This window comes from Aristolochia californica, unplaced genomic scaffold, assembly GCF_029961685.1.
Source record: "Aristolochia californica isolate CCGP_79_NKW_82.1479 unplaced genomic scaffold, dmAriCali1.0.hap1 SCAF_4, whole genome shotgun sequence".
Lineage (NCBI taxonomy): Eukaryota > Viridiplantae > Streptophyta > Magnoliopsida > Piperales > Aristolochiaceae > Aristolochia > Aristolochia californica.
In genome coordinates this window covers 39,973,239-39,992,617 of record NW_027182103.1, presented here as the reverse complement: position 1 = coordinate 39,992,617, position 19,379 = coordinate 39,973,239, and the positions used below count along the sequence as shown (strand labels likewise).

Sequence of the window (19,379 nt, the reverse complement as noted above, 5' to 3'; positions counted from 1 at the left end):
GTAAAGGAATTCGACTTCATTTCGTTTCCTGTATAACTGAAATTGTTACTGACACAAAGATGTTTTCAAGCATTTCTATCGTGACACTTGAAGGCATCAAAGAAAGTGACGCGAAGATGGAATATGATCCCGTATTCACGGGCTCAAGAACCTGATACAACTCATACAACAGTTGATTAAGAAAAAGAAAAGCTTTGTCTACAAGACCTCCGTCCCACTAACGATCGTCTCGAAGAGCTATAAAGAGACTCTGGTACCTGTCCAGACCAGTCTCGAAGCAACGGTGAAGAAACTCCTCAAAGGAAATATCCCCTTCAGCAAAGCAACCAAGGAAAGCTTCTGGCAGATGGCCCAGAAGACTTTTTCAAAGGAGCACACCTGTAGATTGTGCAAAGAAAGGTAGCTGTCCGAATGAGCTGTCAGCAGCCATGTCAATAGACAAGTCAGCAGCCATTAAGGCCCAAGACGAAATCAAAGTCAGCAAAGGTGGCTAAAAAGTCCGCAAAGGCAGCTACAAAAGTCATCAAAGGCGGCTACACCAAGTCAACAATGGTGGCTAGAAAAGATTCCTGCACGTCAGCATCATGACGTCACAAAAGGAAAAGACATTTCTACCCCTGCTTTTGGTGCCGAATGGTAATAATGCAAGGGCAAAAATAAAACGCCAAAAAGACAAAAGTTACCCTTTAAACACACACCTTTCAATTAAGGGTAAAAGCGAAAAACATGAAAGACCTTCAACTATAAATTTGAAGCTCCTCCAGAGGTTAAGACATTCGAAAAACGGAGAAGCATTAGCTGATTCGAAAACCGACGGACATTCGAGAAGAAGAAGGCGATTTTCGGCGAGGATCCTCCGGCAAGTTCCTTAAAACACGGTATGTGCTTAACAACCATCATGGCTGCGTAGAAAAGAGGGAACCGACCTGTGGCATGGTCAGTAACTTCGGGAGTTATGTAGCTAAGTAGTTTTTTCTCTTTTCTTTCCCTTTTTAAAGGTATGTATTTAGTTGTTTTTATTTTGTTTGAACAATGTTTTTATATTTTTCGCATGTTTGTAATATTATGATTCGTACAGTATTTGTTATTATTGTTCATGTTCCACATCTATATATATGATCTCCACAGTATTTATTTTTTTTTACTGTTCCAAGGTTACTATTCAAAATTACTGTTCATTTTTACTATTCAAGGTTACTATTCATGTTTACTGTTCACTCGTCAAAAAGAAATAGTATCGAAATAGTGCCAAATAGGACAGAAGCTAGAGACTTAGAATTATTTGGCTACGCTCTGAGGTAGAAAACCAAACGGAGTTGTGCTTTACCCTACTGTAGCAGCCATGGAGCCGCAACAGTTAATAGGAACGACTTGGGGCCGTCTGGAGACCGTGAAGACCGCATTGACGGATTGCCCACGTGGTGGTAAGCCGGCAGGAATAGGGTCAAACCCTGAAGAAGTTCTAAGTAGCAACAGAAGTCATGTTGGGCCTATTAGATAGCTATGAAAATAGACACAAACGAGTATATAGCAGTGACATGTGGTAGGAAGCAGAAGTAATATGATGGTGAAATGATAGGATGTATGAAGTGTGACTGTAGGAATAGCATTGTGTGAGTCTTCGTTGTTTTTCGCTGCCTGTAGTCAGTGTGATCCCTAGGATTCTAGTTCTGGTGCCATCACCCTAGGTTCACCCCATAATCCGTTGTGTGTTAGTTGTTGTGTGTCAATCAAAGTCTAGTAGAGACTTGTTTCGTTTAAAATGGTATCAGAGCAATAGTGCTTTCGGTACCATAATCCGTTGTGTATCTGGTTGTTTTTAAATTGGTATCAGAGCCAAGTATTAGACTAGGTCCTTACAGAGCCATGGAATCAGTTTCCTAGCATAAGTATGAATAAAGAACCAAAGAATAACTTTGACTTCTTTCTGTTTAGGTATATATACTCCCAAACAGTTACGACCCAAACCGGTCACATCTCATGTACCATTGGTATACTACAAATGTACTAATGTACCAAAGACCCCAACTGGTAGGTCTGAAGGAACACAACGGTCCTTCTTATGATACTGTGTTAAAAATTGGACACACAAATGTTTGTCCAATAATAGGTTATCCACATGGATGGCATGATAAGAATAATCCAATATTAAATAATATAATGGATTTAGTTGGTGATATGCATCACAACTTCTTTATGAAAAGATGTTGGGAAAAATACATAGCAGAAAACGTTGTTTTCTTTTGCGTAGGAATAGAAAGTGATGTTAATGAACAAGTACAGAAACTCAAGAGAAGAATTAATGCCCATCTTGAGGTACTTAAAACAAGAAATACTGAATAAACAGTACGTTTCCTTACAGATCTACAAAGCTATGTAGATCAAGAAATAAATCACTCTAGGATCTTAGAACCTATCCGAGAAGTGAAAACTAAAATGGTTAACAACAAACCATGTAGAAAGGAATTACAGGAAGTTATTTGTAAAATAGCTTCTATAAAAGCTCATCACGGAACAGATAGAGATCGTCTTATTTGAGACATCTGTGCCTTAACTCAAAATGAGGAATTGAGAGAATTAGTTATACAACACTACTCTCCTTTCATCACTTTGTATCAATTGGAACGACTGATTAAAATTTTGTTCCAAAAATTAGAAGAGACCTCAACTCATCTAAAATTCCTAAATGTCTGAACAAATAGGAATAGAATGTACTTCTCTCCAAAACAGTGTTCATGTACATCATGAAACACAGGGAGAATACGATAAACATCCTAATCTTATGCAGGATGGAAAAAAGTGGATAATAAGTATCACTAGGATAACTGAAGTCTACAACAAAGATTGGATTGAGTTCCAAAAGAAATCCTTCGTCTTCCAGAAGGAACTATCTGTAGAAATACAAGATACCGACTCAGGTACCTTCTGCTACAGATTATTAAGTGAATCTGACTTAGCTAAGCCAAAACGATTCAAATATGTCCATTATCGACTAGTTCGTATAAGATTAGACCCCTTAATACGAATTAATCAGAATTTACCCTTCATAGCAGTTATAGTAGATAACTCTGTGAAGAATAATTTAGAAAAAACCCTACTCGGAGGAGTTAGAGCTAACTTAGAATTAGGCCCAATATCCTTTACAACATGGCCCAATCTACAAATAGATTAAGAAGACAAGCACATCCAAGATACCTTGTCCCTAAAAATCTATACAGACAATTGGTCAAAAAATGGAATTCAACCAGGAAGAAGAGTTATGCGCATACTTGTATGCATAGTAGCCTGAGGAATCAACACTGGAAAGGTTCCAGTTAAAGATTCAAAGAAACTCACAAAATTAGCCAAAAACATTGGTTATTCTGAGAACTTGACCATAGAATAACGCGACCCCAGAGAGTTAACATGGCCAACAGAATGCGTAGTCCAACCTTTGGCACCCAGACAACTAAAAATCTATACAGACAATTGGTCAAAAAATGGAATTCAACCAGGAAGAAGAGTTATGTGCATACTTGTATGCATAGTAGCCTGAGGAATCAACACTGGAAAGGTTCCAGTTAAAGATTCAAAGAAACTCACAAAATTAGCCAAAAACATTGGTTATTCTGAGAACTTGACCATAGAATAACGCGACCCCAGAGAGTTAACATGGCCAACAAAATGCGTAGTCCAACCTTTGGCACCCAGACACCTTCCCCTCTCCCGAAAAACCATAAACGAGATAGAAGGAAAACTAGTGATCACAAACACTAGATCCAACTTTTCCATCGAACAGGATAGGCCATCTACCTCAACAAACCTCAAACAGTTCCCGTTTCGAAGGAATAGGAAATCCAAGGCCCAATTCTTATGTTCTTCTTCACATCGATTATGGCACATAACCCATATAAAGCCTTAGGACCACCAATAGGAAATAGTGACATCGTCACCAATTCCAATCAAACCTTCGAGTCTTATGGTAAGACCCTTAATAGGTTAGAAAAAATTGTTGAGAATCTCCAACAAAAAATAGATTTCCTATATGATGAACATGAACATAGAGAAATAATAAAGTGTCAAAACATCCTAGAAAATATTATAGAAAATATTGACCATGAAAATAATCCTGTTTTCTTCAAAGATTTAACAGAACTAAAACAAAGTTTAGATAATCTAAACAAAGATAAAATGCAAGAACTTTTAACAAAAGTCTTAGCATTAAAATAGCTTCTAGGTTCAAAAGAACGTCTATGTTCTCCAGGTCCATCAAGGTAGTTGAATAATGTTGATGCATACAGGTAAAGTGGGCTGATCAGAATCTGATGTGTGACTGATAAAATGCATGGAAATAAATGAAGACTCTGAAATTTAAGGTGGTTTAAAGGGAGAAGATAGAAAAGAGAAATTTTTCTATACATTGAAATCAGAATTGGGGCTGAACGATATTTATTGAAATAATTTTGATGATAACAAACACTTAAATTACTAATGATGTGCATGTCTTGTAGCTCAAAAACCTCCCAAAGGGGGTTGTTAGGTAGTTGGAAGTGCAGGCTCCAAGGCTAAGTGTTCTCAGATGTTCTCTTTTCTGTATCGCTTTTATATGTCACTACTTCTGGTGCAGCCTGCTAAATCCAGTGCCAATGCAGGTTGACTTGCTGAAGAATAAGTTCGGATTTGATGAAGCTTTCAAATTCAAAGAAGAGCCTGATTTGGACATTGGCACTAAATAAACAAAATGACTTAAATAACGCAGAAAACCTAATAAATGTTTATACAAACCAAACTATCATAATTCATTGGTTGGACATCAAGCATACATTTCTTCATTTAGAAACATGGATCTCTTATCCACATTATTCACAAAGAATGCGACTAAACATGGTTCTCCCACAACTGAAAAAACTACAGTAAAAATAGAATCTAGAAAGCATCCTCCAAAGAAGCCACTTAAGGCAGTTACTGAGCCTCACTACATCATTAGGGGCATCCAAAAACTGATCCACTTTACTTTTAACTTATGATGGAAGAGAGAACCCGCGAAGGTATCTCGAGTCCACTCCACTCTCCCTTTCAAGTGCAACACGACCAGTTCGAGCCACCTACATGAAAAGAGAACATCTGAGAACTCTTAGCAAAACAACTAAACGATGAACAAACAAACTATAGTAAGATCGACGTTAACCTAAAAGCTGTCAAAAGTAGAAAATAGACAAGTTCTAACAGACCTCACAGATGCCATAGGGCTCCAACAGCCTCTGCAGTGCAACCATCTTATTCAAATCTCCAGTGAGCTAAAATGAGATAAAGCAGAATTGCACTCAGTACTAACATAAACTACAACAACAAATCAAATAGAATAGCTCTCTCCACATTCCTTCCACTAATCATATCTTTCTTTTAGTAAGAAAAAAACACTATTTATTTATAACATACCACTAATATATTGGGAGAAAATAGTATCCTTCAGAATAAGACACTCTGAATGAAGAATACTCAAAAGTCTCTAGTACATATATGTAATGCCCACGAAGTATTAGACACATCAAGATCTTTTTTTTCTTTTTTGAAAGATTACATTAAGATCTTGTCTATCTTCCAAAATATTAATTAATTTTCTGTACCATGGCTGAAATTAGAAGCATTAAATAACCTTATGAATCAACTTAGACACAAAATTCCAGTAAGGCCAGATGGAGTAACACCAAGTCCAAATACACCCCCATAAAGGGGTATGACAGATTTTTACAACAGTCCCAAAAAGATCCGCAAATTTCAGATATGCTTTTCAATAAAAAAATAACACAATTGCCCAAGAGAATCTTAAGATCAAATACCAACTAAAAAGTTAACAGCACCATCAGGCCCCTTCTATCATAACAAATAAAAAAAAAAATACACCACTGCAGTACACAGAGCAACACATGGCTGGCAGTAGTACCACTGGGCGAGTTCTCTTACAGACTTTCCATTAATCCTAACTTTTTTCTTTGAAAAGTTGACCCTTAATAATTATCTGGCTTAAGCAATTCAACCACCAAACCAAAACCTTAATTGAATTGAAAGCCATAGTGAGAATGAGAAACTAATTCTACTATGAGTTACATCAGGATCATAGTTGCAACTTGAATACATGCTGGCAATCAAAACTTTTATAATTCATACCAACAAATGGGCTTAAATTGTCAATTGCATCATAGTGTAGAAAAATTTCACCTGAAAGGGGGTTTGAAGAATTTCCTCACTTCTAAAAAACGTAAATTTAATGTATAGCACTGAAAAATAAAATTGTAAATATAAATAAAGTACATCCATGCACCTCAAGAGTGATTGTGTGATCAGACACATCAATGGCTTTGGCTCGAAAGATACTAGCAATGTCAAGTACATCCCTACGCGCACTAGTATTCACAGCAATTTTTATTAACATCAACTCCCGCTCAGCAAAGGGCAAATGTGTCAGATCTTGAACCTGAAATGCCAGTTATCACTACTTTTAGAATTCATCAATCATTGCCAGATAAAATTACTCCACTGAAGCATGAAGTCACCTCATGAATGTCAATGAGTTTATACAATTGTTGAACTAATTTGCCAATAGATTCGTCAGTCCCAGGAACCACAGTTGTGATGCGAGAAATTCCTTCTTTTTCGGCTGGACCCACAGCTAGACTCTGAAGAATGCATAAGAAAGCAGTAAGCATGTATAAGTAAGTGTGTGCGAACACAAGTGTGGAAGGCACTCAAGGAGAGTGGAGTGAAACAAAAAGCTGCAGTCAATCCAAATATTACCTGAATATTGTAACCCCTACGTGAAAAAACACCAGTAACCCGGTTGAGAACTCCAGGTGCATCATTTACAAGCATAGATAATGTGTGAGATTGAAGGCCACTGGACTGAAAGAGACAGTACATAGAATATTAGATAAACCGAACATAGAGCCACTGTTAAAGGCCAATACTTTTGAAACCACTTAATAATCTTGGAATCAACCTAAGCCAATCAGTCAGGGTCAAAAGAGCTTATACTTACATCATCATCATCAAGGACACCCCAATGAGCATCAAGCACTTGAGTTTCCCAGTAACTCCCATTGGATTCCACAGGATAAACATCCCCCTGCATGTAACAGTGTCAGGAAACTCTACGAGACCAGATTAATACCAGAATAGCAAAGTAATGTTTTGGAAGGGGATAGGGAACCCAAAACACTCAAAATGGAGACAGTAGACACAGGCAAGTGGAACAGAAAAACAACATAGCAAACCACAATAATATGGTTAAAAACAATAAAATGAAAAAAAAAATCCATCTACCGGGTTACTGGTAAAAAACTATTCTCAAAACAAAAAATTACTGGTAAATAACAGTTAGGAGATAACTGATGGTTTATACTCCTTTTGAGTTATTCAGAGCCTTTCTGAATTTATCAAGATTTTGATCAGGTAGAAATCAATTGAGTGCAGAAAACTCTATAAATTTGTGGTAGAGAAACTATATCTCACTAAAAAAAGATGCATGCATCTAAACAAGGACAAAATGAAATGCAAAGATTTCAATAATGAAAATGAATAATGCAAAAAGCATACCCCTGAAGAAAGATCTGAATCACTCATTAATGGCCCCACTGCAGCTGATGCAAAAGATTCTACAGGCGTTGCACCCCCAAGATCTGGATAGGAAGCAGCAGAAAATCTCCAGAAAGGCGCAGTTGCTCCCATCTTCTCTCTTCGTAAAGCAATCTGTGGAACCCATAAATTCAAAAAATATGCTCTAAAAAGTATGTCAGAGATTGGATGTTACAGAAGTAATGACGTGAAAACAGATGACCTTGCCAGTTCTAGCAATCTCTTTAATTCCAAATTTTGTGAGATTTCTTAGCACAGCAACCAGCTTTCCAGGATCTCCTGTCACCTGAAGTGCGGTCATTAAACAATTATCATTCAAAGTCATAACACAGTCTTGGAAATGGAACAGATGAAAGGAGCAGTTCACTCATTGTAGATTACACTGAATTTAAAATAATAAAATTCATCACCTCAATTGTTAGGGAGTCTTCTGAAACATCTACAACTTTTGCTCTGAATATATCCACAAGTCCCATGACCTTAAGAACATAAACAGAGGTGAGAAAAATGTTTTTCCCAATAAATGGGTCGCAGGCAAAACAATACAAAGCAAATAGTCCTAATGAAGAAGAGTTCTTAGGAGAAACATCATCCTCTTTCCCTCAGTAACTATTTGTGGGGCCAAAGTATGTAAAAAGAATTAACATAGCAACTCAGTTATCTACAAGACAAACTGTAAATCTTCTCAATTTGATGAGATCTAGTCACCTACCTCTGCCCGCTTGCTGGGGTCCACATTGAGTTTTACCAGCATCAGTTCACGTTCTACCTGAGGTTCCTTAGATAAATCTTCCACCTGGACACAAGAATCAAGATGTTTCTTCTCAGCAGATGGAAAATGACCTCTGAAACAATCCCAAATTATGGAGAGAACAGCAAACATTTGCAAACAAAAACCTCAGTGGCATGCTAAACACTTGGAACCAACGTAACTGTAAAACAGAGTAAGCTCAACCCAAGAACGTCTAAACAACAATCAAGAAGAAAGTCAACACTGATCTATATTCAAATACAAACTGATTTGTCCCAACACATACTCTTAGAAGAGCTTCAATGGCTTCTGGACTTACAGAAGAAGAAACTAAAAATAAAATGAATAGGGAAGATGTATGATTTTGGATGTCGATTGTTGCTGAAGAACACCTCTATTTATAGGTGTTTTGCAGCACTCAGTCGAGGAAGAAAGCTATGAAAATGATGGTAGGAAGCTTCCTTTCTCTTCCGGCGCCGATGGAGGCCTCTGTCCACTGCGACGGTCAGTACAGAGTGCGCCTCTGTTTTTGCTGCTTCCATTAAGTCCCGTTCACAGTTGGGTGATTCATTTTTCCGTGCATACTTGGGTCTCCCCGGACCACGCCTCTGTCTTCTTATTCATTTTACAGTTTCTTCACACATAACCATTGCGGACACAATTTGACCTCATCAGCGTCTACGCTGGAACCACTAACTAATTAACTTACTATCGACATTGGCGCTCCTCATGATTGGGGGCCAGTGAATACATTACATTAGCAGTAACTTGAAAGAGGTGGGTATTGACACACTAACAATACTACTACCAAACAAATTCGTGCACTTTATCTTCTTTTTTGTTTTGAAAAAGATGTATTAATAAAACAGAAGAAAATTACAAAGTTTGAGGGAGCATTTCCCTTACAACCAGTGATTGTAGGGTAAATTAGTGCACTTTATCAAAATGAAAAAATATAACTTATTGCAAACCTATGGCTCCGTAAGATAATCCACATAAGTTGATGCAGCAAATCTGTGAGAAATCAACAGTTTCCCACTTGAAACCCTAAATGGCATGGCAAGAGAAATGAAAAGCCATAGATGGCTACTGAAATTCATCTTTCTAATCACTGAATGTCACAATTACAACCCAAAACAGATATTCAAATATAATACTTATTCAACGAGACCTAAATATCCCTAATTGTAATAAATTATGAACGGTTAAAGTACCATAAACCTGTTACACGAAAATAAACAGAAAATAAGAAAATTTTAATATCCTAAACACAATAGGCTTCAAGCATCATTCCTGCTTCTTCTTTCAGAGCTTGGATGTGTCAAGTGATCCCAAGTAAGCCTCACCCAGCTTCCTTCCAAGAAGAATCAGATAATGTTAGGCACCTAATCCAAACATTCACCAGTTTCTAGAGATGAATTTAAGACAAGTGTGCAAGCAAACAATTGAAATCAAGTGCAAATAAATGGAGAAGGATAAAGATAAATAATTTTTTTCATAAATAAGACCAAACAACCAGAAACCAAGACTCAAGATTAACTTAGAAACTGCAAATGCCAATACAGTAATTTGGAAAAAACAAAAATGGGCCAGGTAGCACGATTAAGCTCCTACTCCCCTGAATTACAAAGTGAGGAGAAACAGCAATTCCTAAGAAAACAACCTCAGTGAAAGAATCACTGAAGGAGATTCTCGATTTTGTCCAGGCATCTCATAAGTGCACATTCCTACATCCTAGATATGCTAAAAGTGGCGGACCGCCTTGCCCATGAAGGCACTTCCGTCTATGACATAGTAATGAATAGACATATTATGTAATTGTTCTCATGTAATTTTCCTTTTCATGCTATTATGTTCTCTCTTGTAGCGGATGCCCCCCAATCTTGTAGGGGGCCCATTTGTTCCTGCCTCTTAATAAATTGTGTTGATTTCTAGGGCCAACACATAAACACAAAAGATTTCAAGGGAAGGAGAGAAGAGAAAAACTCTAGCTAGTAGGAGAGAGGGGGAAAAAAGGGAGAGAAATAAGAGGAAAGGAGAGAGAGGTATAATGACAAATTTGATCCAATAAGAAGAGGGTCGAATGCTCTACCCCATTGCCTAAGGCTGTATTTATAGTTATGGGAAGGTATTTACAATGACTACAACGCCATTAGGACTACATTCTTCAAAAGGAAAAACCAACTTGCATAATTATAATTCAATGTCAATTCTAGGAAAGTTCTCCTTATTTACTAGCCATGCCACCCCTACACACATGGGTGTCTTTTAACACTCTCCCTCAAACTGGTGTTTGTAACTTCACTTTGCAAATAATCTTGGTCAAGAAACTTGTGTGCTTGAAAAGAATTCTAATATTGTGTGGCTTGAAAAAGAAATTTTGATTGCCTTGTTTTGATTCATTTTGTTCTTGTTCACATCTTGCTTATAATCTTCATCTTGTTCTCCCTCTTACTTGGATATTTTAGTCACATAAAATTTGATTACCACAACACATAGAATTCTTCATTGTTGATTATCTCTTTCTTGTACTTCTTCTTCTACTTCTCCCTCTCAAGCTAGGGATCTTTTTGTTCTTTACCAAGAAACTCAAATTGCTCAAAATAATGGTGAGAAAAGAAAAATCACTCCTAGTCATACTCCATACACCAGTCAAAGAGGTTTGCTCAATTTCAAAGGCAAAAAAATTTCCATGTCAAATCTTTGTCCACTCTAATACCATGTTTATTTTAAGGATTAACACATAAACACCAAAAATCTCAAGGGAAAGAGAGAAGAGAAGAACTCTAGCTCTTGGGAGAGAAGATAGAACAAACCAAGGGAGAGAAAGAAGAGGAAAAGAAAGAGAGTTGTAATGACGAATTTGAGCCAAGAAGAAGATGCTTGAATGCTCTACCCCATTACCTTAAGGTTGTATTTATAATTGTGGGAAGGTGTTTACAATGACTACAACGCCATTAAGGGTACATGCTTCAAAAGGAAAAAGACAGAAAAAAAACATACACGAGCTTGTATAATTACAATTCTATGTTATTCCTATGGAAGTTTTTCTTATTTACTAATCTTGTCACCCCTACACATATGAGTGTCTTTTAACATTGTTAAAGAACAGTCCCACATGGATTAATGAGTACAAAGATATTGGGTTATTAGTAGGGAAAGAAACTTCCTAACTTAGCTAGTCATTTTGGGATGGGCTCTGGACCCAACTACAAATGGTATCAGAGCAGGTGTTCACACGTGAGCCTCCACCCAAACTGTCCACATGTAGGAACCACAAAAAAGACCCTACAAGTGAAGGGGAGTGTTAAAGAATAGTCCCACATAGATTAATTAATACAATGATCTTGGGTTTATTAGTTGAAAAAGATACTTCTTAACTTGGCTAGTCATTTTGGGATAGTCTTTGGACCCAACTTCATTTTTCATGCTTTGATGTTCTCTCTTGTAGCAGGTGCCCCCAAATCTTATAGGAGCCTCATTTGCTCCTTCCTCTTAATAACTTGTTATCACCTTTCAAAAAATAAAAAATTAGGATCAGTGCCTGGCCGCACATATACCAATTAAAAGAACAGGAGAAGCACAGAAAAGAAGGTCCATTATCCACATAAACTGATGACCTATAATTGAGTCATGCAACCAGGTGTGATCTGTCGAATTCTATCCATGATCGTTTCACAACGACTGTAACATGCCACTTCCATAAATAAGTCAAAAACCCAGCTGAAAGAATAACAACAGAATTCGCAGAAATAGGCCTTGTCACACACACCTCAATTGATACTTTGTTCACCAAGCCCTTTTAAGGAAAAAACAAAGCCTTCTTAGCTGGAAGCAAAAATTGATCTTTTGTAGTCACTGTAAAAGCAACCTAAATATAGTAACAGTATGTCACTGCAAATGGATGGCAAAAACTTAATTTTGATGAGAGTTCATCTAGAAACTGAGGCCAGGCAGGAATGGGAAGGGTCATATGCAACCAAGAATGGCTCATCCTACTAGCACACACAGGACTCTCTAAGCACATACAACTCAACTGAAACAGAACCCCAGTCCCTTTTGAATGGTTTAAATTTGGATCAAGAAAAATTCTTTGCCCCAGTTATCATAAAAGGTCATTCAGCCTATGAGGTATGCTGAATAAAAGAAAAGGTTAAGCCTCCATACAGACTCAAATGCATATTTGACGAGATTATACATCTTTGCTCTCATCTTACTGTTGAATAGCAGCATACACTCAGAACAGCTAACAGTACTACAAATTCCCTAGATAAAGAGGCCTTTTCCTGCCCTTCATTTAGATTGGAAGATCCTTTAGATTGTGTGTGTGTGTGTGTGTGTGTGTGTGTGTGTGTGTGGAGCAATCTTCCATTGTACAAATTCATTGTGTGTGTATATATAATAAAAGCCAAATTTAAAAAAAAAGAAAAAAAACCGTGTTATATGTGTGTGTGTGTGTGTGTGTGTGTGTGTGTGTGTGTGTGCTACAAATTCCCTAGATAAAGAGGCCTTTTCCTGCCCTTCATTTAGATTGGAAGATCCTTTAGATTGTGTGTGTGTGTGTGTGTGTGTGTGTGTGTGTGTGTGTGTGTGGAGAAATCTTCCATTATACAAATTCATTGTGTAGAGAGAGAGAGAGAGAGAGAGAGAATGCTCACCTTCAAGACATTTACAAGCTTAAGAAGCTGCTCTACTATTTGTTGCAATGTTCTCTCAGTCCCACAGACAACTATGGTAAAAAGTGCCTTGTCTTTGTTCAAACCAACAGCAAGAGAATCAATGTTATAGCCTCTTCTGGCAAAGACACCAGCTATCCGATTTATCATTCCACTCTCATCCCCAACAAATACTGAGATCGTATGGCGTTTCGTCCTGCACTTAAAATATACAAGGAAATAACACCTCTACTGGGGTTTTGATGTGGACATAAATTGGCAACATAAATAGGTTCCATACAATAGTAAAAAAAAAAAAAACATTAGAATCAGTCAACCAAAATCTACAAAATATAGATGGTTTTTGTTTCTCTACAATGTGCTGAGATCTATGGCTCCGTTTTCTAAAACAGAGACGCTAAAGCTCCACGTAAGGAACAAATAATACGCTACCGGAAGTAAAAGTCGATTGCTTGAAGACCCGTTTCATTCAAATACAGCAAAGCAAAACATAACAGGAACGAGAACAAAAATCCTCGCAGATCGACCAAATGCAACCATATCACGTTTGAAGCTAATCAATCAATGCATATTGAGAAAAAAAAAAAGTTACACGAATACCTAATTTCTATAGCAAGGAATACAAGTGATCCTAACAGGAAAATGCATGTCTGAGTACTTACTTAGTCTTAGCCCTAAAATCCGCCACGGCAATTTCACTCCCGCTGCTCGCGGAGACCACCAGTTTCCGCGGCTCAAAGTGCACACTTTTCGACCACGTTCCGCATCTTCTTCGCGAAAAATTAAGGGACCGGAAGTGTCTGATATCGAGACTTAACTCCAAAGAGGTTTGACAAAGGAACTCCACGGTTTTCGCTGGTAATGGGCGGGTTGCTAATGTAGTAGCCATGGTTGAGTGGAGCTCCCAGTGCAACTGTGAAAGAGAGGGATCTGTAAGGGTTTTTCAGGAGAAATGAAGGGATGTGGTATCACAAGCGGGTTTTTTGCATGAAACCAAAGACACTTCTGCTCGTGACCCTGTCTGCTCTTGGGTCCTCTTGCGCTTCCTCTTCTATGGTCAGTAATTACACCCTTTCGCAGGTAAAAAGAATCCTTCGGAAGTTCTTCCTCGAAGAGAAATTGTAGTGAATGAATTTTAGGGGGGTCAGTAATTACACCTTTCGTCGGTTAGAAGTCCGTAGGGGGGTTAATCCACAATAAAGTGGAATGAATTCCCCGCATTATTTAGTGGGGTAAGTCAACTTGAAGAACGAGATAATCTTTAACCGCATAACGCCCTTCAACACTTGAAGTCGTTAGTAGAGTGTAGATAAAACTTCATCTCGATATAAGGGATGAAGGGGTCTTTCATCTCTACGGTTTAATTTCGATCTTGTGGAAGAAGACCTTGTTGGATCTTCTTTGAATTGAAGGACGGGCGACGGTCGATTTTTCCCCTCTCTCTCCTCGCACCCCCCCATCGCGCGTCGTCATTTCTCAGTTTTTTCTTCCTCTCTCCCGCACTCCGTCTCTTGTCTCCCTGCGCCCCTGATGTCATTGCTGCCAAAATCGATCTCGTCTTTCATCTCCGACCACCGTCTCAATTCCCTCTCGCCTCTTGCCTCATCTCTCAGTCTTCTCTTGGCCTCGCCCTCTCTCTCGCACCCCCTCTCTCGTCTCCGTGACTCCCTCTCTTCTCTCGGACTCGCTCTCTCTTACTTCTCTCTCTCTATTCCCTCCCAACCTTCCTTTCTTCTCTGTCTTCTCCCTCTCTTCTCCCTTTCGGCCTCCCTTCTCTCTCTGGCTAATCTCCTTTCCCCCGAAAATACCTTCCGATTTCGTTCGATTTCCCCATTTTCATTTCGATTTTCTTCGATTTTGGTCATTTGGGCATCGATTGTTTAATACCTACTTCGATTAGGCATCGATTTCACCCTTCGGCTACGGATTTCCCCAAATTTCAGAAGGTATGCCTAAACCCTAATTTTTTTCATTAAATTAGTGTTTTATTTGATTTAAATTTATTTTCAGTGCGTAATTTGGGGTTATTTGTGAATTATTTTGGGATTTAGGGTTACGGTTTATAGTCTAAATTCTTGATTCGTGTTTGGATTATTTTTAGGGTTTGCTGCTCGGTATTTAAGGGTCTAGTAATTAGGGTTTAGGGTTTATGGTTATGGATTTAAGGTATTTTAGGGATTAGGGCTTTTAAGGTTTAGGGGGTTTAGGGTTTTTAAGGTTTTGGGAGTTTTGGGTTTTTAAGCTATAAGGTTTTTTGGGTTTAGGGTTTGGAATTAGGGTGTAGGGTTTAGGGCTTTTAATGTATTAAGTTATGGAATTAGTGTTTAGGGTTTAGAGTTTAGTAGGTGATAGGGTTTTTAAGGTTTTGGGGGTTTTGTGTTTTTAAGCTAGGGTTTTTTGGGTTTAGAGTCTGGAATTATGGTGTAGGGTTTAGGGTTTAGGGCTTCTAAGGTTTAGGGTACTGTGTTATGGAATTAGTGTTTAGGGTTTAGAGTTTAGTAGGTGATAGGGTTTGACTTTAGGGTTTGATGGTTTATGGTTTAGGTTTTATTAGGGGTTTTTTAGTCCAATTCAAACAAGGCTGAGTCGCCTACACGAGCGTCCATTAGCCAACGAAACCCGACCCCCATCACTGATGAGGTACAGTTCGTAGTGACTGCGAAGTTATATGGGGCTCTACCAGGGGTGTTTGGTGAATTTGGACTTGATGTGTGTGTTTTCTCATTGTTTAGTGTATATGCAGTAGTGAAAATAGTTTAATTAATTTTGAAATATTTTAGAATGTTGTTGAGGATTTTTGAAGTGCTATGGAATGTTTTTGCTATGTGGTGGGGAGATTCGGGTGTTATACATATCCACCACATGGTATTTTCTTTTTTTTGTGGTTTCGATTTAACCCTTCGGATTTGATTTTTCTCAAATTTCATAAGGTAAGTCTAAACTCTATTTGTTTTTATTAATTTAGTGTTGTATTTGATTTGCCTTATAGACAGCTACTTGTGATTGATATATCTTACTTTTGATATTGTTGACCAATGCCATTTCAACCATTGTTCTAAGATTTTGTTTTCCAATCTTGCTTTTTTGGAGTAGGAAACTTTTGAGTCCGAAGGCCTGCTTGAGAATGTCTCATCAGGGTAATATTTATATCCCTATTCAAAATTTTTAGATTGTTAAAAGTAAACTAGTAAAGAATTGACCCTTTTTTTTACCATGTCTCATCAGGGCAATATTTATATCCCTATTCAAAAAATTTAGATTGTTAAAAGTAAACTAGTAAAGAATTGGCCCTTTTTTTTTTACCATAATCACGGATTTATTCTAGATGTTCTTACTTGCATGTCAGGGCAATGCGGATGATGTAACAATTGCAGTATTGAAGGAGTTGCCTCCTCTACAAGAGAAAGATCAATCAAGGGGAAGATTTGGAGATCAGTTCATAGGGGGAAATGGGCGAGGAACAATTAGCATGAAGAGAAACAATTATAGTTTGTAAATTTATAATGGATTTATAGTTTTTATTTGGGCGATTGTAAATTGATAGTGATATTTCATTTAATTTTGTTGTGTTTGATTATTGTATAGAGTTTATTTATAATGTTATGCAGTGTATGGAGTGTTTAGACTATTTTATGGAGTGTATATAAACAATTCCATGGAGTGTTTATGGAATGTATAGACAATTTTATGGAGTGTTTATGGAGTGTTTATGTAGGTATTATGTATATTGATTATGCCCAATTTTAAGTAGAGGTCATGCCGAATTTTATACAAGTATTATATACATAGATTATGCACAATTTTAAGAAGAGGTTATGTCCAATCTTATACATGTATTATATATATAGGTTATGCCTAATTTTATGTAGAGGTCATATTTTATGTAAAATGTATACAGACAGCGACGATTGCGATGGTCTTGAGGATGTGGGTAGCCAAGTAACATGCTTTCGGAGGCAGAGTGCATTAGAATCCATAAGAGCCGCACAATTTCGAGATGCCATATTGACTTCCATGTAGAACGATAAATGATGGTTGTATCTTATTACTTTTGAACATGCGTCGTTTCTATGTAATAAACTTGTAACTTGATGATTTTAATATTAAAGGCACGAACTCGTTATTAGAATAATCTTTTTTTTAGGTTATTAATAAAGTTGTATATGTATTTATTTATTATTTTTGTTCAATTTTATTACTATATTAAACTTCATATTTAAGTCTCTGGTAAATAAAATATAATTAAACTATGCATTTGATTAATTAATTACTTTTAATTTTATCAAAATATATTATTAATTAATACCATGTAAAAAACCTATCTTATGTTATTAATATAATACTTTTTTATTCATTAATCATATTTATTTTTTATTTACTCTATTGTATTAGTGATTTAATAGTGGTAATTAAAATATTGTTAACTCAAACACTTGGTTTAATTAACTTATTTTTATAATAAATAAAATCAATAGTTTTAAATTTCAAAGATGAAGATGAACTTGTCCACACTAACACCCTATTTCGAAGATTTCGAAGATGAACTTGTCCACACTAACACCTATTTCAAAGATGAAGATCATGTAGATGCATAAGATCAAGATCAAATTTTCATTTTGTTGACTAACCCCCCCTTAGTTCATTAAATAAAGACATTAGTATAGAATGAATTACATTGAAGTTAGATTACACCACTTCATTCGCTTAGGCAAAAATCGGAGAAAACTGATTCATACCTATTTTGCGAATCAACCGATTGAAGCGCGTGATGTGCATTGCTCCTGCCCCTCTCCCCTCGCGATCCTTCAACAAAGTTTTTTTTTCTCCTCCTTCTTACCCCACCCCCATTGGCCTTCCTCCCTCTCGGCCTCCCTCTCCTCTCCCTCTCGACCTCCATCGTTATCCCTCTCAGCGTACCATCGGAGCGTCGCCTCCATTGTCGTTGCCCGCTAGCCCGCTGTTGAGGAAGACAACGCACACTAAGGAAGACGATGTTTAATTTTTCCTAAGTTAGGAAAAATTAAACCATCGTCATAATTGGTTTAATTATCCAATTAATTAAACCATTAATTTTTCATTTTTATTAATATATTATTAATTAATAATATAAACAATATATATTATGTTATTGATAAATTAATTAATTAATTTATTTATTATGTATTTTTTTATTTTGTATTAAAATAGTGAGTTTTAATGTTAAACTATATCTTATGTTATTACAAAATAATTTATTTATTTATTATATTCACTTATGTTATTTTTAACTTTTTATTTATTTTAAATAATTTATTCTAGTCACATGTAATTATTTTTTTAATTTATAATAAACTATAATCATTAAATATGATATAGTTTTGCATTAATTAGGATATTAATATATTCTAATACTACACGTTAAATCACTTATAAGTGTAGTAACCATGTTTATTTTGGTTAATTATCTGTTTAGGTATATAATCTATTTAAGTATATTATAAAAGTTTACTCATTCTCTTCTTTATATCATACTTTTCATTTGAGGGCACTAACACTGGAATTTGTTTTCTAGTGCACTTGAACTCGTTTACACTAACACCCAAAGATGAGTTGAAGTTGAATCAATTCATAAGTTCAATTCAATTATTTACTTCAATTCAAGTTCTTTGTAGACTAACCCCCCTAAACTGGAAATTTGATCTTCATCTTCATCTTCATCTTCATGTTATGCATCTACATGATCTTCATCTTTGAAATGGGTGTTAGTGTGGATAACTTCATCTTTGAAATCTTAAAAGACAAGTTCATCTTCATCTTCATCTTCATCTTCGAAATTTAAAACCATTGATTTTATTAATTATAAAAATAAGTTAATTAAACCAAGTATTTGAGTTAACAATATTTTAATTACCACTATTAAATCACTAATACAATAGAGTAAATAAAAAATAAATATGATTAATGAATAAAAAGTATTATATTAATAACATAAGATAGATTTTTTGCATGGTATTAATTAATGATATATTTTGACAAAATTAAAAGTAATTAATTAATCAAATGCATAGTTTAATTATATTTTATTTACCAGAGACTTAAATATGAAGTTTAATATAGTAATCAAATTGAAAAAAAATTATAAATAAATACATATACAACTTTATTAATAACCTAAAAAAAATTATTCAAATAACGAGTTCGTGCCTTTAATATTAAAATCAACAAGTTACAAGTTTAGTACATATAAATGACGCATGTTCAAAAGTAATAAGATACAACCATCATTTATAGTTTCACATGGAAGTTGATATGACATCTCAAAATTGTGCGGCTCTTGTGGATTCTAATGCACTCTGCCTCCG

At 36.2% G+C, this 19,379-nt stretch overlaps 1 protein-coding gene across 1 annotated transcript; it reads right to left on the bottom strand.

Annotated features, from left to right (window-relative positions):
• Window positions 1–4,637: 4,637 nt before the first annotated feature.
• On the bottom strand, window positions 4,638–14,101 carry LOC137962935 (acetolactate synthase small subunit 1, chloroplastic-like). Its single transcript, XM_068810072.1, has 12 exons — window positions 13,701–14,101; window positions 13,021–13,234; window positions 8,324–8,407; window positions 8,022–8,090; window positions 7,814–7,897; window positions 7,573–7,725; window positions 7,016–7,102; window positions 6,775–6,879; window positions 6,534–6,656; window positions 6,302–6,454; window positions 5,211–5,276; window positions 4,638–5,084 (listed from the first exon to the last, which is right to left on the bottom strand). Exons 1-12 carry the CDS (start codon window positions 13,925–13,927, stop codon window positions 5,001–5,003), a joined length of 1,449 nt encoding a protein of 482 aa, XP_068666173.1. The 5' UTR covers window positions 13,928–14,101; the 3' UTR covers window positions 4,638–5,000.
• Between the last annotated feature and the right edge of the window lie 5,278 nt (window positions 14,102–19,379).